This window comes from Sycon ciliatum, chromosome 13 (assembly GCF_964019385.1).
Source record: "Sycon ciliatum chromosome 13, ocSycCili1.1, whole genome shotgun sequence".
In the NCBI taxonomy this organism is placed as follows: domain Eukaryota; kingdom Metazoa; phylum Porifera; class Calcarea; order Leucosolenida; family Sycettidae; genus Sycon; species Sycon ciliatum.
Window position 1 is genome coordinate 10,274,802 of NC_088655.1, and position 22,591 is coordinate 10,297,392.

Here is a 22,591-nt window from a genome sequence, read left to right on the forward strand (position 1 = left end):
GGCTTTGTTCGTCCAGAATTTGTTGCAACTTATTATTACTTAGCAAGTAAGTTACAACAACGCTTTTCCCTTCCACATTGACATTCTTGCCTGTTGACTCGGTTAGCCCTGGTCATAGAAGAAAGCCGATGCAGAAGCGGTGCTGTCAACTGCAAAGATTGCATTGAGCATTGAGTATAAAAGAAGAAAAAAGACTTGTACGAGCAGCGAGTAGATCTACGAGAAGCAGCTCAGAACTTTCGAACCAGGGAGTCGTCAAATACTGGACGACTCCCTGGTTCGAACATGAGCTGTTCAACAGTGGAGGAACTCTTTTAATTGTTGACACGAAGAAGAGCGTGATCGGGAAGAAAAAAAAGGTTCTACCGAGATTTGAACTCGGATCGCTGGATTCAAAGTCCAGAGTGCTAACCATTACACCATAGAACCAACCTTGGTGACGCTTTGACTATCCAGCTCCTTCATTTGAGCGCAGCGGCCCCAGGGTCCTGCGAGTAGTAAAATACCGATTCTCTGGCGTGCACGTGGCGGTGTCAAGACTCAAGAGATCACAGGCGCAGGGCGAGTACGTAGACATCTGCCAGCAAGATCAGATATCAGTCAGAGTACAGTGGGTTAATGTTACTTATGTACTCTTGGGACCGGTCGTAGACTATACTTTTCTTTTTTTCACTTCATGAACTCATGTAAGCCTTGACAACTCATACTTTGGTACATTTTGCTGTGTAGCAGCTGAGAAACTCTCTACAATACCGAATGTAGCCAAATGGTCAACATCATCCACAACACCAGACACCTTAAAGTCCACGCTACATCTCCATACTTGAAGTGTGCAGAGCTAAATTCTCAGTCGTACTCGCCATAACAATACTCGCTCGGAAATGCCTGACCATGCATACGTACATGCTCACGTACATGCTCACGCACATGCTCTCACATACGCTCAAAGCAGTGCACTTTCTTATTTTTGTTCTTCACAAAACAAGTGCAAGATGCACGGACACAACGGGACAGCGGATGAAAATCAAAGAAATGATGACAGATAAGACAGATAGTGCATGTAGTCGTGTAGAAGGAGATACATCGACCATAGATACCGGTAGCTCTGAAGATGTTGCTCAGCGACGCTTCAGACTCGGGACAGAACACGACTTGAAATACGACAATGTTGTTGAGTTTTGTTTCTATACACGATCGGGCTCGAATGTCTGTCATTCCAAAGATGACACGGAGCAATGAATGGGGCAGGAAGAAGCCTCTGCACACCATCTCTAACAGTAATAACTACAATGCTGTCAATACAAGAAGATGCTGATTCTCAGTAAAATGTGTTCAATGCTGCTATCTCTATCTCTATCTCTATCTATCTCTCTCTCTCTCTCTCTCCACAAATAGGCCAAGGTCCAGCGACCAAATAATATCGTAACTATTCATATCAAAGCTTCTATGCCAAAGCGTTCATCCAGAAACCTGGCCCCTGTTTCTCAATTGTAAAAATTTCATAATAATGACACCAAGTATAGTTCTATTGTACCTAGTATAGCATACTGCTGCGTGATCGGATTTTCGGTCAAATACTTATGATTGGGGGCGTTGGCCTTGACCCTGTCGAGGTTTCCGCGAGTGAAGCTGATCTTGTATGACGGAATCTTTACGCCGATGTGTCCGAAAGTGTTACGTGACCTGGGTGGTATCACAGTAGCAAGCTGAAGGATGCATGTCGACCGGACAACGCACGTTACCTGATCGTCAAGCCAGTTACGATCACTGTGGACAGCTGCCTTGTTTGCGCGGGGTGCTAATCATCGCTGATGCTGCTTGCTGGACTGACATGCAGCTCGGCTGCTTCGAAACGCAATGCCAGCTGCATCGGGCGGCTTATTCTTATGTGGCTGAGGGAACAGCAGGTGTATGTATGTGGTGATCAAGTGGCCAGGCGAAGAGCCGCTTGAAGATTCGAGGCGGGCCAATACAATGCCGACTGCATACAACACGCAACGTCTCAGAGTGCTGTATCAATCGCATCAATCGGGATGAGGCTCTGCAGGTAGCGCGCGTTCGGAGGCGGTGCCGGCGTGGCGTTGGAACGTGGGTGGTGGATGTCACGTGACAGATGGGCGTAGCTGCGGTTGCAGTGGTGGCGTCGCAGGCTCTGCTTCCACTTGAAGCTCTTTGTGCAGCTCGGACACTGCACGGAAACATCAGAAACAGGCCAAGAGCAATAGGCAACAGTCAGTAGCAGACAGGCTCACACAAGCAGAATTGCAACATGTAAGTTGTCGGTAGAGTTACTCATCACCCTCTCTTTCTCTTTCGCTCTTTTTTTCTCTTTATTCTCTCGAACCAATTTTCTGATTTTCCATGTAACAAGACAGTTGTCACCAAGAATAAAACGAGCACTATGGTTGCTGCAAGTAGAAAAATCAAGGTTAGCGTGAGATTCGGCTGGAGGCCGAGTTTTCCGCATCCGTAGGAACGCCACCACCCCCTAGGATCAAGGTGCAGATGCAGCTCCTGAAGCGGCGGGAGGTGAGTAGGTCAGACCCGCCAAAGTGGTCAAAGACCGAGAATCCCATTCGCTGCATCATGCTGTCACACTAGGCTCACCTTGAACGGGAAATCGTCCTGATGAGAGCGGATGTGCTGCATCAGCTGGCCACGGCGCGGAAATGCTCTGCCGCAGTCTGCGCATTCGTACGGTTTCTTGTCCCAGTGGTTGGGCAGATGACGGAGCAGATTACTGCGGTTATTGAATAGCTGTGCACATTGGAGAAAAGAGGAGAAGAAATAAGCCATGGCACTGTCAAGTGGAGCAGAATCAGGTATTAGCATGGAGAGGAGAGATGGTGAGAGAATGAGAGAGAGAGTGTGAGTGAGAGAGAGAGAGAGAGAGTGAGTGAGAGAGAGAGAGAGAGAGAGAGAGAGAGAGAGAGAGACAGAGAGAGAGAGCTGTTTCACATGCAGATTTCACCCCTAGCATGCGCCAAAGTTCATTTAACAGGCAAGAGCCATAATTTACTCGTCTTGATATCGGACAAAGCCATGCTAGTGCCACCCTCGTTATCACCTGTAAAGTCCCCTTCAGTGGCTGCAGCAATCACTAGAGCACTAGTGATGAGGTATAGGTATTTTTGAAGCTTTATTTTCTGAAGGTGGTTTATAGACCAACAAACACAGACTAGCCAACACCGACAACCTTGCGATAAAATGACCTTCGAATGTGCATGAAAAAGGTGCTGTTCTTCGTGAGTTCCTCCTTCCGACCCGGCAAATACAAAGTGTTTTGATTTCAATAAAGAACAATTCATTCATGAGTACTCAGATGGTGAGCCAAGGAAATTAATTTCCAAAGCGGACCATGTTACAATTTTTTTCCATTCATGAGTTGTCGTTATTCACAAGGCTGACAGCAGGCAGTCAAATGGTCACTAAAGCTGTGTTCACAACTGGCGCGTGTACGCGTGAAACCACGCTTTGCTGGCTTTTGGGGTGCCGTGCGCACGGAGACGCGCCAAAATGGAATCTCCAACATGTTGGAATTTTCAGCGCGTACCAGCGTACATGCCAGTCACTTTGACTGCCGGGGTCAACAAATTAGTACTCGAAGGCGCCGCACGCCCGAACTACGAGTCGATTTGCTGTTTTTTTTTGTGAAAGCCTGAGCGCGCGTTTGGGCACGCATGAACCGCAAGCGTACCTCGTCCACGTGCCAGCTGGGAACACAGCTTAAGTCTGAAGATTGTGTCGTTAATCGCGAACAAAGTGAAGGAAAGTGGAGTACTGGGCGTGCAGTGCAGCAAACAGCTGTCAGGAGGAATTTCAGTATCTACCTGCAACCCTTCCTTGGTTGGTGTGTGTAATGGCTACCGAGGGTAGCAGTGAGTCGGCTGTGAGAGCGCATGGAGGAGAGGAGAGGAAGAGTTCTTTACATTTTATTGGCTGAATAGTACCGTTCACCATTTGAAATAATCACGAGTAGTTTAAAAAACCCAGGTTGGTATTCACAAGGTTGACTGTGAAAAATCTAACATTTACAAGCATGTCAGGACCATAAAGTTGTGGAGCGGCCATTTGCCATATTTTAGAGCTTTGTCCAGTGGCTGAACGGCACACCCCTGTAGTGGTAAACGGGTTAAAAGTTCTATTTACCTTTCCACACAGTTCACAGCGATAGCGCGTGACGCCGTTGTCGTCATAGCGGCTCCACTCTCCGTCTTCCTGATCGCCACCACCGCCTGCTGTCGTCGACGACGTTGAGTTGCTTGCACGCGGCGCGCGCTTCTGACTTCTTGCACGACTGGATGACGACGACGACGCCGCCGCCGGCTCGGAGTGCGTGCGTTTCGTCTTGCGCCGTGGCGGCAGGTACTCCTCGTCCTCGTCGGGTTCCTTGCCCTGCGGAACAAACTCCTGCAAGCGCAGCCCAGCGCATGAACAAGGATGCAATAGCATGATACAATAATGATAATAGAGATTTTAGTCGGAGGGAAACATAATAGCACACGAAGAGACGAAGCCAGTTGAAAATCTGACGAGGTCTTTCTTATCATTACCACCCTGCACTGATTTGAGAAGTAATGGTACGAAAGGCCTCATCAGATTTTCAACTGGCTTCGTCTCCTCGTGCGCCAACAATAATGATAGTAATTGCATGGAGTAAAACCTGTCAAGGCGCCCACCTGTAGAAGACCACTGCAACCAGGAACACTGATGCTATTTCCAGTCAAATGACCCTGGATAAGGAGACCACACTTTGAAAGTTCCCGAGCGGTCGTCTTAGACAGCCTACACTACTAGTGCTAGGATGACCCAAAAGGCTGGTCTGGTCGCCTATCAAGGGGTTCACCGTGTTGAAGAATGTACAAGGATGAGCTTAACGTGTTGAAAGTAGTGGAGCGTGAATTCCTCGATGAAACAGTACGATTGTCGGTGCAAGATTGGTTGCATGCAGGTCGGCGATAGTGGTCACTATAGACGGAAGTTCCACCTCACGGAAGGGATCGCCAGGCTTATACGTGTACAGGACTGTCCAATGACTAGCCAAGTTCAAGAGACTTCCAAAAGTTCGAGATGAAAGTCAAACGCTTTACACCAGTTTATCCATAACATAACATAAGGTTGAGGGAGTTGAACATTGGAAAAAGTCATCATAAGTTTGTCATTTCTGTATTGCAATGCGTGATGTTATGGCAATCGAATATCAGCAATTGTGTGAAACTTACGGTGCTCATCACTCGAAATGCTTGCAGGAGACGACCTTTCAAAAGCAAACATACAAAAGAGACAGCACACAAAAACACAGTTCGTATGATCTGTGCCAGCTTCCGTGATGGCAGCGCACTGAATGCTACAAGCCCTTTGTCGGTGGGTAGATCTACACGGAACCGCAACTCCAGTAGGTATATCGGCGGAGTCAGCCAAGGTGTACGGAGCATGCATGCATCATGCAGCTCACCGAATAATTGCTGAGAATTCACTGCTGAGAATGTTGTTGAAATAGAAAACGACTTCCGGCTAACCTCGCCACGAGAGCACATATGCCAGGCGAACAATTTATCATAGGACTGATATATGAAATTGAGATCAGGCCTGTACAGCAGGACTGTGACCCAGGAAATGTCAAACCTTTGAATGCAGCTGAGAATATTTCGACGACGATTGCTCAAAAATGATTTGCATGGTACGAGACAGCGACGAAAATGGCAGGGAGCAGACCGTCAATGAATATGGCAAGCTTACCTGCTCCACCAGTTTTCTTCTGGCTGCCCTCCTCGCCACCCGCAGAGTAGGGCACGGACAACGGAGCCAGGTCCTCCGATGTCGTGGTGACTGCTGAAGAAGCCGGCTGTGCGAACAGGGCTGGATCGTGTAGCTGGGAGAGGTGAGCAGCAGCGATATGGGCTTTTTCTGCCGCCATCAGGATCGATCAGTGAGATTTGTTAGCTTGCAGAGGCGGGCGTGGGCTTGAAACGCCGGATCCTTGTGCCGATCGGACTTCCTGACAGCTGGGCAAGACGAGGGCAACCTCTAACCAGAAAGGATAGCTCCTAGAATACTGACTGGAATGGCAGCAGCAGCCAACAAGAAACACAAGGCGACGACTAGTGTCGTGTGTAGTGAAGTTTCCAAGCCTGCACACTAGTTCCTACAGTTTTGTTTGTACAAACTGCCTAGCAAACGTATCTGGCTCACATATCCCGCGCAGCTGCCCGGATGATGCAGCCACACAGCTTCACCAGCAGCACAGCTGCTGTGCTCAAATATGGCGGTACGAGCAACAGGCTCTGCATGCTACGACCACGATCCCACGCGACCCTCGCAGAGTGCGCGTCATATCTTGGCATATGCGTGCATATGTGGTCGCGCCGGTCAGGTCGTGGATGTTGCGCATTTGCACCTAAGAGGCTAAGTTCAAGCGTGCAACCGTATACGGGAAATATGTGTACAGTATGCATGCGTAGTGACCCGGACCCATGGCCCAGTGCACCAACAGTTACGTCTTTTCAACAAGCGTTGGATTCTTGGGTAGCAGCAGCTGGTGCTTTTGCCGCCAACGATCAACACTTTTTCAAGAGCAGGGGAAAGTGAATGGCGAGCAGAACGGGACAGCGGAGGAGATGATTGGCTGGATGCCCACAAATAATTGCCCTATGTAGAGGAACTGATCGAGATCGAGGGACGAAGGATGAAAGTACGTACCGATCCCAGGCGATAGAGTGTTAGTATTTGACTCAGAGCCTGGAGCTCCAGACCTTGCCCAAGTTGACAACGACATATCGGTACATGTACCGTACTAGCAAGAGTACATAACTCTTGTCATGACTGGTCAGAGCCAGAGCGCTGCTCGACATCTCATTCTCCCCCCAGTGCCTTTGCAAGGACGTACCAGTACTACTTTCTAGATAACCGATCCGGAAAGCATCAGACCTTGTTGGCTGAAACAAAATTTAATAGAACCATCTATCCTTGGCTTTCTTTAATTTTGGCAATGGCTCATCAGAGCCCCGACCCCGGCCGCTAGCCCTTGCTTGTAGGAAGTCGGGAGCAGCACGCGTAGTATGGATGTTGTCATGCAAGCGATGGGGACGGAAGGAAGAAAAATGGAGGAAAGGCGCCGACAGGGAGAAAGAAAACATTGTCCAGCAAGATTCAGGTCCATGTCTTTGTAGGCTAGCCCAAGCCGAGCTAGGGGAGGGGGTATCAGGGGTGGTTGGCACCAGGGAATTTTGCAAGATTGTATTACTATTGCGTCGTACACACTATGCATGTACATGTATGTACGGACGGGGCTCGTAGAAGTATTCTCGTAGATACCTGTACGGGTTTGGGATCCACTGAAGTCTGAAATGGGTAGATCCACGTTCGTTCACTATACTAGTCACTCTTGACCAACGAAGGCAGCCGGCCCATGGAGACAGAGTGAGACCGTTCTGAAGTGACATGTACCCAGCTAATGTCTCTGCTTCGTTCAGGGAATTCAGAATAGGAAGTTGCTGTACCACAATGTGCTTTTTCAAGTAAATAAAAAATAAATAAATAAATAAAAACCACCCGCTCTTTTCTATTATTCATTTTCTGCTGCCCCCGGTTATTTCTTTTATTAGTATTATTATTTTCTTTGCCTTCGCTTTCTTGTTAATGGGCAACATGCCCGTTAGAATCTGCGAAGTAAAATAAACAACAACAACAACAACAACAACAAATACAATTTAGACTGACCATGCCTGATAAGAGAGCTCGCTTGACTGTCTCACGACTGCCATCTAGACAGGAGCAACCAGTTACTTCATATACAAGCGTAGTTACCGCCCAATTCGCTACTTCTATGAAAGTTCGCACTGCACAATTCTTCATTCATCTATAACACAGATCATTGGCAAGCCTGGAGCTAAGGTCTGGACTACATGTACACGGTGGCCAACAGAACCCGGGCCGACGGTGCCTATTGGGTTTATTCTTCTTCGCACAATAAACGGGAACTAGCGGGCCCAATGATATAGGCGAAAGTACAAGCCACATTTAGAAATGAAAGGCCAGAACCGTAGCGGAATTTGTTGAGGCTGTATCTGGTGACTTTTAGAAACACATCCAAGCTTTGCAAAAACAAAACAAACATCGACCAGGGAAAATAACTTCTTGTTCGCAATATAAGAGTAAGCGTAGCTACTTTGAAGTAGTCAAGTTCATAATCGAGGTACAACTGAAATACTCGAAACTAAGAAAACCGTGCCGGATCGGAGTGCACACAAACACTCAAATAACCTCTGTGGGAGACACACCAGGGCCTAGGGCTAGGTTAAATTTGATTCATGGCAGAATAGAAGTGTAGGTATACTAGAGAGCAATGGTTCCTAAAGCCAATGGCCCACTAGTACTTGAAGTATTATATGTACTCCTAAAAGCAAGTAGATCTACCACACGCAGAGTGTTCATTTGTACTGTCCAGAAACAGAGTATTGTTACGTTGAATATGTTCTATAAACGGAAAAAAATACCAAGCTTGAGTTTCTACACTGAAGCATACTAGTACCGTAGTACTACGGGTGGATGGAACGCATGGGACAAGGTTGACGTCATGAACAGGCGTGATTTCACAATTGGATTAAGTGGCAGTTCAGTGAGTCCATGCCATGTGATGAACATTTCTAGGGCTAAAACTGAAAAGTATACTCATATTCGCACTGCAGCACTATCGGAGCCAGCCAACGGGGCGGTCGAACGTCCAGGCAAGACTCATGATGTCGAGCTAATTTTTTGACCAGGGAAATGATCAGACTTTCCAAACACAGTGGTAACGCTCTCAATCTTCGCAGGCTAGGTGACGTGCAATGCCCGGTGTCAAGTTCCTTCCCACCATACAAGGTTCAGTTGACTACATATATACGTGATCTGTATGCCCCAAACTGCATCGTGCACCGCACTAGCTGCGCCGTGTCAGTTCTTCAGGACGGTGTACCATAGATAGAATCATTCGATGTGCTGACTAGACTAGATCCAGTGCCACCTGCGCCGTGTCCGTTCTTCAGGACGGTGTGTCGTAGGATAGTAATCGTTATTTCAGGATTACCCAAAGGCTAACGCCTATTGGGGGGGGGGGGGGATCCTAGTCATTCCATGACTGTGCCGACTAGGCCAGGTCCAGCGCCACCTTGATCATGAAGTCGTCCTGCAGCACAGCAGACAGGGACTGCAGGTTGTGCCATAGGCATTCTATGTACCGACTCAGACCAGACCCAGTGTCACCTTGATCATGAAATCATCCTGCAGTACGGCAGACAGGAACTGCTGTAGGTTCACCACCTCCGCCGTGTCCGTTCTTCAGGAATGACTGTGCCGACTCTGAGTCTCAGACCAGATCAAGTGCCACCTTGACCATAAAGTCATCCTGCAGCACGGCCGACAGGAACTGCTGCAGGTTGACCACCTCGTCGCCATACGCACTGGCCACGCGCAGGAACGTGTGTGCGAGGTCTGAGGCGTCCGCGCCACCCACGTTGTACCCGGACACTCGCTGTATGCTCTCCAGTACGTCCGTCATGCCGCGGTGCGTGATGTAACCGCGGTGGTGCACGTCGTACAGGTCAAACGCCCAGCACACGTGCTGAGCTATGGTGCCGCGACGGATCAACGAGAGCATGTAGATGAACCGGTTGAAGTCCACGTTGCCAGTTTGCTCCGAGTCGAACGAGCGGAACAAGTGTTTCGCCCACTGCTGCGCAGTCCCGTCCGGGTGGAAGTATTGAAACAAGCTCACCAGATCCCGTTCACGCATCACGCCCGAGGGACAGTCCCCGTGGAAGGCATCACGCCACTCGCGCAGCTTGCTGCTGCTGAAGCGTGTGACGTCTTTGAGCGACATTAGTGCAGTATCACTGAGCTCCAGATCGTCCCAGTGACTCTGTGTGCTATCGCTGTGTTCGCCGCTCGAGCTCCAGCTCTCCGCATCACTGCTGAACGAACCCGATGATTCCCCTGCCTCGCTCCAGCCACTGCTGCTCCTGCTGCTCCTGCTCGATCGAGCAGATCTGAACAGTAGTCCTTGGCAGTCACACGCGTTTTGGGCGATACAGTAGGCGCTTCGGCAACGCACTTTCCTCTTCTGTCTTTCACGATCGCTTCCACCGCCACAAATCCGGGCCAGAGTGCTTAGCTTCGCCAGGAGCCTAAACTTCACACTGTACGGTGGACTCTGCTCCGCTGCACCCGTTGTGGTTCCATCGTCCGACCAGGGTAGCGACAGAGACGGTATAATCTGGTACTCCTTTTCGTCGCTAGCGCTGTCGTCGCACAGCACCGAGCGAGTCGCCAGTTCGCCGTCAGCCGATCGCCCCGTCTCCAGCATAGTCAAGCGCTGACCGCGCTCTAGCCGTGCCTGCGCTTGCTGGCAAGGCTGCTGCTGCTTCTGCAGCAGCTGTAGAGAGAGATCGTGTTCCTGCGCTGAGGCCGAACCACTGGCAGGGTACACGCTCGCCACGGCCATGCTATTGCCAGTATTGGGCAACATGTGGCAAAGTGGCCTGGACGTGTACAAGATACGGTCAGCTAGCGAGAGCTACAAATAGTGCTAGTTTCAAGAGCTAGATAATTAATAAGTGATCATCAATGAAACGCAAAGGAGCTCAACTGATGTTACTTCAGCAACGGATCTTGGAATACTGCTAATACCATGAATACTGAATGATCCTACTGCCTTGAATGAAAAAGCCTGCTTGAGCTAAAGCTACTCTGCCATCCCTGCTCACACAGGAACGATAAGTCGCGTGACAAAGTCAGTTAGGTAACTGGTTCACTGCACTTTGACCCCAAGCCGTCCCAGTACAGTCTCGGGAGAGAGGTACCATGAGCGAGGGCCTGCAGGCAGCTAGCAGTCTTCACTACACCGACATCGAGAAGCAACACTTGCAGGACAAGAATGAGGAGACGCATGGAGAGTCCTCCACAGAAACCAATGGCAATGTGAATCCAATTGAGCTCTTTGGCGTTGGTTTCTTCAGTTTTCCAGCTGATGTGGCCTATCTGCTGTCAGCTTGTAATGTAAGCTAGACTGAGTGAGGTGCGAGCCAATGAAGCCGCGCGGAAATCAAAGCCATGCTAAAGCCCCTCTCGTACCCTACACACACTGGCTACAGTACACTGTGCAGCACCAGCGCTAGCGCAGCCGCCGGGACGTCACTTGTCGGCGGCCCTAGATTTATCATCTACCGCATGTTGACTGCTAGCTGGGTTTTAAACTAACTTTTAGCATTTCAAGTCCCGACCAGGCCGTCACGGTCATTTTGCGTATGGTTCGCAGCAAAGCCTTCCACTTTCCAGTCTCAGTAGAAATCTGCGAGGCACGTGCGTAGCATCGATGACAGAACATCAACAATTATCACTGCCGCTGGATACCAGCGGACCAGGAACCGTGAAATTGACTGAAAAGGATGCTCCGCGCGCTCTGGTCTTGGTCTACTTCATAAATTCAACTACAGTACAGTGAACCCTGTCTAAGCGGACAGCTCAAGTCAAGGGACCTCGCAAGTGTGGTCTCTCTGTACAGGTGGTCTCCTTATCCAGGTTAATTTCGGCTGGAAATACCCTTTTCAAAACGTTGTCGTGGTTGCAGTGGTCTTCTGGGACAGGTGGTCCCCTTTATCCGAGGTAGTGGTCGCATTGATAGGTTTTACTGTAAACACTGACTGGTCTACTCTGCTGGGCTACCATGGGCTACCCTGGGCTACACGGAGGCTAGCTTCACTTCAGTGGCTGCGGGCTGTCTTGCAATAGATACGCTGTTAGTATGAACTATGAAGCCTAGTGAATGGTATCTTGATGAGGCTGTTGATCGGATGAAGTGTTTTTTCAAGCGTGAACCTCTGAGTAAGGGGAAAGAAGTTACAGTAGGTACTCATTTGAGTCATTTCACAAAGGCAGGATATCCTTCCATAACGATGCTGTGCATCGATTGCGGGTTGTTGTTGCTTTTGTTGTGAGTAGTACAGTGTACTATGTTGCTTGCACTTGCAATTACTTGGTCTTGGTCCTGAAGTGAAGCTTTGGTCTTCTTGTGTGATTAGGGTGAAGAATGGGTATCTGGACTCCTGGTATACACGTACTTCCATAAGGAACCTTTTTTTCTTTTCTTTTTTGCGACTTTAAATAAAATTCGACAACAGCAGCAACAACAACAACAATCTCGGAATCGAAGAATCCTGATACACTGTACAGAGTAGTAAAATCATGTACTGAGTACATATGCTTCGATTTTGACAGCATGTTACAAGGCGAGGACGCATAGTGCTCCTGACTACAACCATAACCCGGTTGGCAGAGTCCCGGTCTGCCAACCGGGTTATGGTTGTAGTCGGGAGCACTATGCGTCCTCGCCTTGTAACATGCTGTCAAATTCAAAATCGAAAAACATGGGCATAGAGAACTACATGTAGATCACTATGTTCAGCAGGAACCCCTGCTGAAACTGCTTTCACGGTCGGTGCGTAGGCCAGGGCAGTAGGGGCCCTAGAGGGCCTAGGCACGGTGAAACTTATAGCAGTTTCAAGTAGATGTACTCTGCTCTTGGACTCGCACTCGCAGGCCTGCTTCTCATGACCCAGCACAAAGGCTGCCACTGTTTCCCAGACCAGTCACGCATGTGTGAGCTTCGAGCTTCGCCACTTAACTTAACTGGGTGTAAAACAAAGGAACACCATACTAGTATTATTCAAGTAGCTAGTTCGGTCCTGGCCAGAGAAATCCGAACTCACCCATGAATTATCAGAATACAGCGCCTGGGGCTACGCGGCCCTACAATGACATTATGTATACCTAGCACCTACATTATAGCACCACACACAACACTCTGCACACTTGAGCGCGACGCTATTCTAATCTTTATTCATAAAGTCGGATTTCTCTGGCCATAATTGTATGTACAATCATGTACTAGTATACATTGGATGTACATGCGATTCCATATCTCACGCCTGAATGCACAGCTAGGCGGCATCCATGTTTGATGATCCACATGGTCGGATTATGCAGTGGACCGTGTGTTATTCACAGAGCCCGGCTAGGCACAGTGCAGGAAGTTAGCCCTTATCATGGGCTAGTAGTAGTAGTGCCGGCAGAAAAATAATTGCCAGAATGATTTGGTACTTTTCTAGTACATGTACATGTACATTGTATGCTTGACGTATACTTATCGTGATTATGGTCAATTATGGATAAAGAAAAGGAGCAGAATTCGAGAAATTACCCGTCATAAGCTTTGCAGAGTTCAGGCGGATTATGCCGGCAGAAAAATTGGCAGAATTCGATACTTTTTCTGGTAAGTTTCATGCATGTTTGGTATGTGGATAAAGAAATGGAGCAGAATTCGAGGAATTTCCCGCCATAAGGTTTGTATGGTTCTGCCAATTTCACTGCTTTTCGAGCAGAATCTGCCACCTTTTCGAGCATAATCCGCCGGTGCCTAGACCGTTCAGCCAATTTTTATGCTTTTTGAACAAAAATCTGCCCACAAAAATCTGCCCATATGTTTGGGACATTTTCCGACAAAACCTACCGTACCGTGCAGCCACACTAGGGGCTAATGTTTGGATCAGATGCCGATTGGGAGACTTCGGCTGTAGCAAGTTCGTGAAACCGAAGCTCATAAGCAGTCTTGCGGCTGCCTTACCTGCCCTACCAACAACACTAGCAGTGATTCATTTCTGGCCCTATCCTGCCCCATGGCATTAGGCCCCATGGCATTAGTAAAACCCCGGTTAAAACAGCTCCTTTTTGAAAATGTTTTCAATGAGTGATGTGTCGCTTTGTTTTGCTTTAATTGGTTCTTTTCTCCAATGTCATGCAGTCGTATTTATTCAGCTTTTATTTCTTGTGTACTTGCATACTGGTATTAGTTTAGTCCCACAACCTGCGATAAAATGATCAGCTGTAGCACCTACTCCATTTTTATGTTTATGTATCTATGTCATTCGGATCTTCCCAAGTTGTACATTGTACTGTTGAGATACCGAATTCAAATAAATCAATACCAATACCAATACCAACTCTTCGGAGTAACACGCCAAAAACGTCTCACGATTCTTCCGGCACATTCCTCAATACGTTGACAGTGGCTCACTGGTATGCACGGTTGGGCTCTGTCCACTGGACATACCGGCACATTTACATGATGTAGAGAACCAGCACTATACCCAACCTGAGGATCTTAGACGCCTGAAATAAAGTATTTGGTTGAGTACTGCCTCGTTGATATGCATCGCTCATCACTACTTTTCGTAGTCGGAGCACACTGGCGCCAGAGCGACGAGCAATCATAATGTCTGACTCTGGTGCCACCTTTGCACCATGGCTGGTAGTTCGTGTACAAGACATACTTGTTGAGCACTCTCAGTAGGCTGCTCTAGTGCTGCTGCATCGCGCAATGCCCGCTACTTTTTGTAGTTTGAGCACTCTGGCGCTAGAGCGACGAGCTATCTTAATGTCTGTGGTGCCTCCTTTGCACCATGGCTGGTAGCTCGGCCTATTTAGATCGTAGCTGTACTGATGAGGCCTTTATGGCCGAAACAGCTTGCTGTCTACAGCATTGGGTATAATACAATGTCATGTACATGTACATGTAGCACCAGCAGATGGCAAACACTGTATTATGTCTGTTACTCTTACCTTTTCCAGTTTTGAACTCTCTTTCCAGTTTGCAAGCGACTTCATTTGGTGATCTTGATGCTCCTTTTCCAAACAACTTTGTCAAAACCAGAACTATAGAAGCTAAAATCGCCAAACAATGACAATGCGATTACTCATTATAGTGAAACCTCGTTAAGAAGAACACTGATAAGACAAACTTTCGCTTTAGAAGAACTAGCATTCATAACCGTATTGGATAAACACTGTGTATTCACTGGGTATAAGATATGGATAGGAAGAACTCCCGTTATTGCAAACAAATACCACCGGTCACTTAGTGTTCGCCCTAAAGAGGTGTACATGTACACTAGATCAAGATCATAACCAGTCATGTGAATGTACATGAACTGATGTAGATCAAACGTGAATCATTCATGCACACTTTACATCTTTCAAAGCATTCGTCTAGGGATTGAGTTGAATCTTTTACACAACCTTGTTACATTTGCCTTGAGTTTCTTTGGATTAGACTATTTCAAATTTTCATTTTGATTTCATCACCGAGTTTCATCCCTTGTATCTTTGGTGTTCTTCTTTCCATGTCGTATTGTTTGAATAAACCCGTTTTGAAAGATGTAGATCAAACAGTGCAGCGTGCCCTACACCTCTCACACTGATAATCGTAATATTTATTATTGTGATACGAGCTAGTGTATGATATCAGTATACATTGTAGCAAGAGTACGTGTGGGTTATGTGCTCTTGATTGTAGGACTCAAGTATGAGCTCATGCCATCCATTCTAATCACGGTATTTTCGATTTTTTACAAAGACAATGCAAACATGAGCTGCAGCTGGGGAAAATGGAATCGTGGCTTAGGTTTAGGGAACTCCATTCCTAGTCACCAAGAATATTCATTTGAATAGAGTGACTCGTGCGAAGCATTGAATACAGCTACATGTATTCAGTTAGCGATCATCAGACACCATTCACTACAGTATTTCCTTATGCTGGCTGTCGTCGTTCTAGCTCGTCCGTTTCACTGGGTTACTGGGTTGGTGTGGAACTTGATCATGATGCATTGCACATGTACATGATTGTACTCGGTACAAAAAAGGCAGAGGAGAACAGAGGGGGTCAGTTGTCTGAGGATTGCCTTAGCTTTGCTATGTGCATGAAACACAGCGTTACAACAATGACCTAGCCGGTTGTCTCCGTTCTCTTCTGCCTTTTGTGGTAATGCTCCATCTCGATGTAGTGTTGAGCACTCTAGGCAATCTGGGAACTCTCGCTATTGTGCACTCAGTACGTGTACGTAGGCATTGGCAGATTCTGCTCGAAAAGCAGTGAAATTGGCAGAACCATACAAACCTTATGGCGGGCAATTCCTCGAATTCTGCTCCATTTCTTTATCCACATACTAAACATGCATGAAACTTACCAGAAAAAGTGCCGAATTCTGCCAATTATTTTTCTGCCGGCAGAATCCGCATATGCCTACATGTACGTGTAGACTACGTGTACATGTACATGTATGTTTGGCATACAACCGTAGCTCACTTTGGCTGCACACTCCTGTTGAAAACCTCGTGTAGTCTAGAAGCGACGGGGAAAGTGTCTTTCTATGAGTAGTAGTAGGAATCTTTGTCCGATGTTTGTGGCTACCATTTACTGAGGGCATGGGGGGGGGGGGACTATACCAGATGATATTACACCACCGGGCTTCCTTTTTCTTGCTTATAGCGATGCAGCTTCCCGGAACGTGTTTTGGTGGGATGAAAATAATGTCGAGTTGGAGATTTCAGAGGGGATCTGTCATGGGGCAGTTCAGTTCATCTTTCCAAGGTTCCTTTTGAATCTCTCTCCCCTCTCCCGGGAAGACCCACGTAACAATGTTTGTGGTGGTGAGCAAGTGCAAGTACAGGTGTGTGTGTGGGGGGGGGGGGGGGGGGGGTGGTGGTGCGTGTGTGTGTGTGTGTGTGTGTGTGTGTGTGTGTGTGTGTGGTGTGTTTGTGTGTGTGTGTGAGTAGTAAGCTATGTGAGGTTTTTGTCTCATGTCAGGTACATGAAAATGGGGTACATATAGTACCCCATTTTTGCGTTGAAAATTATTTTTGGCCCGGTTTTTTTGCGGATTAAAAAAATGTTGGTTTGGGTCTTAGGACCCCATTTTTTTTTTTTTTTTTTTTTTTTTTTTTTTTTTTTTTTTTTTTTTTTTTTTTTTTTAGTGAAAATTATTTTTGGCCCCATTTCTTTGTTTAAAAGTAATGTTGTCCTTATTATTTTTATACCTCTTTTGGTCCTCAGTCTGATTATCTAACGTCATGATGACGATGCCTCGCGCCGGGCAAACTTTTTTCAGACTATATAAATGTGTATGCACGTGCAAAATGTTTTGTGCGATGCTGTGTTGATGCTATTATTATCGAGCATCATAATAATCATGCAGTTCAAAGGAAGAGTTGATTTGCTTCACTATGTGTTATTGATACGCTATTGCGTTCTGGAAGCGAGGTATAGATAGGTAGTTAGAGAAACGAGCAGACATGGAGAAGCAGACCCGCGCGTCGCACAACTCTCAGACACAAGGTAAGACGTTTGAATTGTTATTTTTGCGTTGAAAATTATTTTTGGCCCGTTTTTTTTTTGCAGATAAAAATATGTGCCAAGGGTACCCCTACCTAAAAAAAAGGGGTATTATTATGTAAGTATAAAAGGTGTGCTCTTGAATGAGGACCCAGTCAGTTTCAAGTTGTTGTAGTGCAGTGAAAATGGATTCTGAATTTGAGATCCTGTATGCTTATGTACGTTCAAAGAAGCAATGTGCGCTGGAGGAAAAGAAGAAGAAGAAGAAGAAGAAGAAGGAGATAGAGGAAAGTGAAGAAGTGTGTTATCATCGTGAAGAACAAGTTGAGCATGCTGGTCATAGAGTTTGTTCTCAGTGTGGATTGGTAATGGGGGACATTTACATGCCCGAGGTAAAGTGGAGAGAGCGTTGTACTAGCATAAAGACCTACACGGATTCCGATCGCATTCAAGGTGTGAATCGTCATCTTGTACATTTTCTCAACAAGATCAAGTTCACTTTACCGCATGCACAGTTTCACCCTGTTCAAGAGGCACTGCAAGCAATGAAGAAGGCCAGTAGCTATAAAAGCATGAACTATGCAATAGCATTATCGTGTATACTTCATGAGGATCATGATGCAGTGCGCACACTGCGTTCTTCTTTACCACGCAGTAATGTATCATGGTTGAGAAGCAGCCGCATTACACATCCTCTTCCATCATGTTTTCCACTGATGTTTCTTCTACATCTCATGGAACACATCAAGGGTCCTCTGTCCGCTAGACAGCTGAACACTCTGAAAGTTAATTTATCCTTGATGTCACCTGCAGACCTGTCCATGATGCATCTTCTAATAGATGCCTATTGTTGGCATGACTACAGTCTGGAATATTTAGTAGATCACGTGACCTCTCTCCCACCTGATCTTGCCAACATACTCTATCAATTTACCAAGACTGCAGTACGTCATCAATGTTAGCAATGCGTTGGAGATTTACACTGTCGGGAACCTGTTCTGAGACATGGTCGAGACACGTTCAGGCATGACCGAGACATGTTCCGACAGGTCAAGTGCAAGTCGTGATGTGATTGGTTAAATCTTATCATCTGCTCACCGTGTCCTCTGATTGGTTGATTCTTGAACAATTTCACCGTGTTCTCCAAGGTCGTCACCTCCCATAGGATGTTATTTCAAACTCGGCAGCGGTTAAAAGGGTATATATGTGCAAGCACAGTCCTCCATTCACTCACAACTGCCTTTGTTGTTTCGTTGCTCAAGCCTTCTCTCTCCCCCTCTGGATCTCTCTGGATCTCTCGTGACTGATATCATGATGGCCACTGATGCTGTTGTTGCTGGTGAAGATGTTGTGGACTGTTTGGGTATTGACCCGGTCGCTATCAAGACGATAAAGAAACCCGGTCTCTACAAGCGACGTGCTAGCCGTAATCCGAATCTGGAGCCTCTGCCTAAGATCAAGATACCATCTCCTCGTCCTACCATACTACCAGGTGTCGCCACCATTATTACGGATGGGGCAGCAGAGTGTGTTCAAGCAATGTACAGCAAGACCGCCCACGACTATCAGATTGCTCCTGGCACCGATTTCTACTATACGCGCGGTGATTTACCGGGCATGCTTGTCAATGGCACGGTATGCGAAGGACGCTTTGGTCAACTTAAGCTGTATGTCCAGGCTTCACAAGACGATCTCATTCAATTCTTCCTGAAGACCTCAACACCTTTGAGACGTGCCGTGAGATCTCCACATATCAACAGGATACGGAGTAACATCTTCCCTGCAATGTACCAAGGGAAGAGTGTGACTGCTGTGTATCTCAAGCCAACCAAGGGTACACCCAACTTCCCGATGAACGAAGAGTGTCAGCTCTATCTGCATCCTTCCACTATATCTTTCAACAGGGAGAAGTGCGAATTCAAGGCATGGCTTTCGGCAATCCCCCTGATGTTTGTAGACTCACGGCTTTGTGAAAGGGATCGCGACACCGTGCAAGACCTTCCCGAGACTGAATTGACCCGACTGGTGATTGAATTCCTCAAGAAGTGGAGCACTGCTGACAACGTGACTGCTGACATTGCGTTTGACACAACGGTTGCGGCGGCAGCGTCTCTCCCTGACACCCTACCGGACAATTCACTGGACTTGAATCTGCTAAATGCTTAGTCTATCTTACAACATTGATTGATCAGAAAGACTTTATATCCTAACCCTTTTTTTTCATGCTCTCTTGCTCTCTCTCTCTCTCTCTCTCTCTCTCTCTCTCTCTCTCTTGCTAACATATCATCGCTTCATTAGATTACCACTAGCGCACATGAGTATTATAATGATTTATTTGAGAAAGAAAATAGTTCCTATCATAATTAGAACAGTGTGTATGTGTGTGTGTGTGTGTGTGTGTGTGTGTGTGAAGATGGCGTACTGGGCTACGCATTTCCATAGGAGTGATGGTGATGAGGCCTCCCTCAAACACATGCAAAGCATGCGGAATGACATTATCGAGATGCAATCGGTTGTGGGGAACGATGACACCGAAAACACCTTGGTTCATGATGTGGAGAAACTGAAAGAGGAGAAAGCCGATGAGAGCAAAGTGGAAGATGTTGAAAACAGATCTACGCGCTACACAGATCAAGCCATAGCAGCTGATGAGCTGCACGTTAAAACAGACGGATCCGTGTCCATGGATGCTAACCTCGACATGAACGAACATTCAATCTGTAATTTGGCGTACGACGATAGCTCTTTGACATGTGCTGTCCCTGCCGGGTGGGTCAAGAATGAAATCCGTCAATCCTCATCGAGATTGCAACACGACATCGACGCTGTGCGCAAGATGAAAGGACCTCGTGGTGATCGGGGATTGGGATGGCTTAGCGGAGGTGGCATGCCACTGAACTCTGTAGGGAGAAATGGTGACTTCTATCTCGATGCAACCACGCTGATCGTGTAAAAGAAATTCAGCTCTAAATGGATGGCGTTTGGTCGGCTTCATGGATCAAGAGGTGAAGCTGGTCCACGTGGAGAACGTGGATTGATCGGTCCTGAAGGCGAGACTGGACCTAGAGGAGCTGATGGGCAAGGTGGTGAACGCGGTCAAAAAGGTGATCAAGGAATACCTGGTCCAGAAGGTCCCAGAGGTGAAGTTGGACCACGTGGAGAACGTGGATTGGTCGGTCCTGAAGGTGAGATTGGACCTAGAGGAGAAGATGGGCAAGACGGCCGACAAGGTGAACGTGGTGTGCAAGGTGCTCAAGGAACCACAGGTCCCGTGGGTCCCCAAGGAACCATCGGTGCAACCGGTCCTCCAGGAAACAGAGGTCCTGTGGGCCCCCAAGGAATCGTCGGCCCCATAGGTCCTCCAGGAGCCAGAGGTCCCGTAGGTCCGCAATCAAATCAGAACCTATCCGATCCGTTTCATCTACTACCTCACATTCGTAGAAACGCCTACCTCTACATATACTCTCATCCTAGCAGATTTGAATCCGTCACCAGGGTGAGCAGAAACAGATACAGAGGGATAAATCTCGTTGACATGAAGGACAAGAGAATCAACGTGAACAACATCGACATGTTCCGAGACGATCACTTCTACCTCAACATTACACAACACCAGCAAGTTTCCATTAGAGAACGATTCGTCAATCTGTTTCACGACAACATGTCTTTTGCAATGTTCCAAGTAATTCAAGTGGACGCACCTGACCCTAGAAACATGGGATTGAAGGCATTCGATATCGATACTGTCGGAAATTTCACCTTGGATAGTTTGTACGTGTTGTTCACTGCCACCCACATAAGAGGCAACTACTTCACGGATTCCGGCCATTCATCATTCAACCTACCCGTTTCGTATTTAGCGAACCAATTATCGGCGGCTTTGGATAAGCCTGTGTCGAGCACGACGGATCTCTTGGGTACAAAGTGTGTCATAAGTTACGCTCGGAATTCAGAAGGCCTATTCACTCTATACGTAAACTCCTTTTTGATACATTCCAACTTGGACACTGACCCATTTTCCAGAACCAATGGAATCGAAGATTGCGATTATCGCATTGGTGGTACTCGATTCTTCAACGGCACTACGTCAAAGTTGTTCTGTCATTTGCACTTTGCAGAGAGTTTATCTTCTCACACAATCCAGCGCATACACACAGAACTCATGGCACACTATAATATATGAAAGTGCTACTTTGATTGTACGTAATAGCACACATGCTACACTACATTCATGAAATGAAAATGAAAAATAAAAAAGAGAGTGTCCCTACAAGTTCTTCACCATGTACAGTCATCATCATAAGTTGAACGGGTTCTTTCTAGCTCAGAGCTTTGATAACATTAATGACATGAAGATTAATGCAAACTTTATGTATCTATTTCGCTTCACTGATAAAAGCAATATCAAGCGTTATCTCAATACTCTTTTTGGTGGTCTGTGCACGAAGTCATCCATTATCTTTAGATTGTATGAGAAGTTATTGGCGATGTGTCGCAGACCTATCCTAACCATTGATTGCTCTTCTAATCAGTACTACACGTATTGCGAAGACACTGCATTAAAGGTGATTTTTGAATAAAACCCTCGTTGATTTGCGTGTTTGTGTGTGTGTGTGCACGATATTAGCCGAAAAGTTAGCCGAAAAGTTAGCCGAAAAGTTAGCCGAAAAGTTAGCCGAAAAGTTAGCCGAAAAGTTAGCCGAAAAGTTAGCCGAAAAGTTAGCCGAAAAGTTAGCCGAAAAGTTAGCCGAAAAGTTAGCCGAAAAGTTAGCCGAAAAGTTAGCCGAAAAGTTAGCCGAAAAGTTAGCCGAAAAGTTAGCCAAAAAGTTAGCTGAAACATTGGAAAAAAATGCCATTCATGTATTAAGAATAGAGCACCTAACAGTGAGATTCTCCAATGGGCTACCGAGTAGTATACGGAAAGTTGGATCTAAAGTTGGATCGTTCATCATTCCCAAACAGAAGAGGTTGCGGACGCTACAGTTTATGTTGAGGCATCCTCAGCATGGCATCAAGAAGAGAGCGTCATCGTGGGAAGTTCTTGGTACACCTCCTCGAATGCAACAGAAGGGAGGTATCAATTATAATACCTACTTGAAAAGCGTGAAGAAAGTTCTATCGCAGGTACCAGATCACAACTTGAGCAACGCTACACTATTAGAGCTTCAAACCGACCCGCGAATAAAGAAACTGTATGCCACCCACTTCAAAAACACTCCAGATCACATCAGTTACCCTTCAGTACGAAACGTGATTACCTCCAACATACTTAACTATGACGCTTCGACTGGTCAAGTGCGTGACTCTGTGGCTGATGTGAGGAAAAAGAGGACCGCACCGTTAACTTCAATCCCCCTCAACCTGACACAAGATCATGAATTTGATCGAGGG

At 46.9% G+C, this 22,591-nt stretch overlaps 3 protein-coding genes and 1 non-coding gene across 4 annotated transcripts; 1 reads left to right on the plus strand and 3 right to left on the minus strand.

Moving 5' to 3' along the window:
- Nucleotides 1–357: 357 nt before the first annotated feature.
- On the minus strand, nt 358–429 carry Trnaq-uug (transfer RNA glutamine (anticodon UUG)). Its single transcript has one exon. It is a non-coding gene; the product is annotated as a tRNA-Gln (tRNA).
- Nucleotides 430–952: 523 nt separating this feature from the next.
- LOC135829771 (zinc finger protein 70-like) lies at nt 953–6,121 on the minus strand. Its single transcript, XM_065342156.1, has 5 exons — nt 5,740–6,121; nt 5,223–5,257; nt 4,150–4,410; nt 2,608–2,757; nt 953–2,188 (listed from the first exon to the last, which is right to left on the minus strand). The coding sequence occupies exons 1-5, from the start codon at nt 5,915–5,917 to the stop codon at nt 2,003–2,005; spliced, it is 810 nt and encodes a 269-aa protein (XP_065198228.1). The 5' UTR covers nt 5,918–6,121; the 3' UTR covers nt 953–2,002.
- Nucleotides 6,122–9,345: 3,224 nt separating this feature from the next.
- On the minus strand, nt 9,346–10,773 carry LOC135829483 (uncharacterized). Its single transcript, XM_065341889.1, has one exon. It carries the CDS (start codon nt 10,502–10,504, stop codon nt 9,347–9,349), a length of 1,158 nt encoding a protein of 385 aa, XP_065197961.1. The 5' UTR covers nt 10,505–10,773; the 3' UTR covers nt 9,346.
- Nucleotides 10,774–19,883: 9,110 nt separating this feature from the next.
- LOC135829169 (uncharacterized) lies at nt 19,884–21,383 on the plus strand. The gene is made up of 2 exons (XM_065341574.1): nt 19,884–20,115; nt 20,314–21,383. The coding sequence occupies exons 1-2, from the start codon at nt 19,884–19,886 to the stop codon at nt 21,381–21,383; spliced, it is 1,302 nt and encodes a 433-aa protein (XP_065197646.1).
- Nucleotides 21,384–22,591: the final 1,208 nt, after the last annotated feature.

What these genes read in the sequence shown, in the direction of transcription:
- LOC135829771 (XM_065342156.1), bottom strand. Translation starts at nt 5,917, where the DNA reads ATGGCGGCAGAAAAAGCCCATATCGCTGCTGCTCACCTCTCCCAGCTA. An exon ending in CATTTCGAGTGATGAGCACC is followed by an intron (nt 4,411 to 5,222) that starts GTAAGTTTCACA and finishes CTGCGCTTGCAG; the next exon opens with GAGTTTGTTCCGCAGGGCAA. An exon ending in AGGACGATTTCCCGTTCAAG is followed by an intron (nt 2,189 to 2,607) that starts GTGAGCCTAGTG and finishes GTTTCCGTGCAG; the next exon opens with TGTCCGAGCTGCACAAAGAG.
- LOC135829483 (XM_065341889.1), bottom strand. Translation starts at nt 10,504, where the DNA reads ATGTTGCCCAATACTGGCAATAGCATGGCCGTGGCGAGCGTGTACCCT.
- LOC135829169 (XM_065341574.1), top strand. Translation starts at nt 19,884, where the DNA reads ATGGATGCTAACCTCGACATGAACGAACATTCAATCTGTAATTTGGCG. An exon ending in GAACTCTGTAGGGAGAAATG is followed by an intron (nt 20,116 to 20,313) that starts GTGACTTCTATC and finishes AAGGTGATCAAG; the next exon opens with GAATACCTGGTCCAGAAGGT.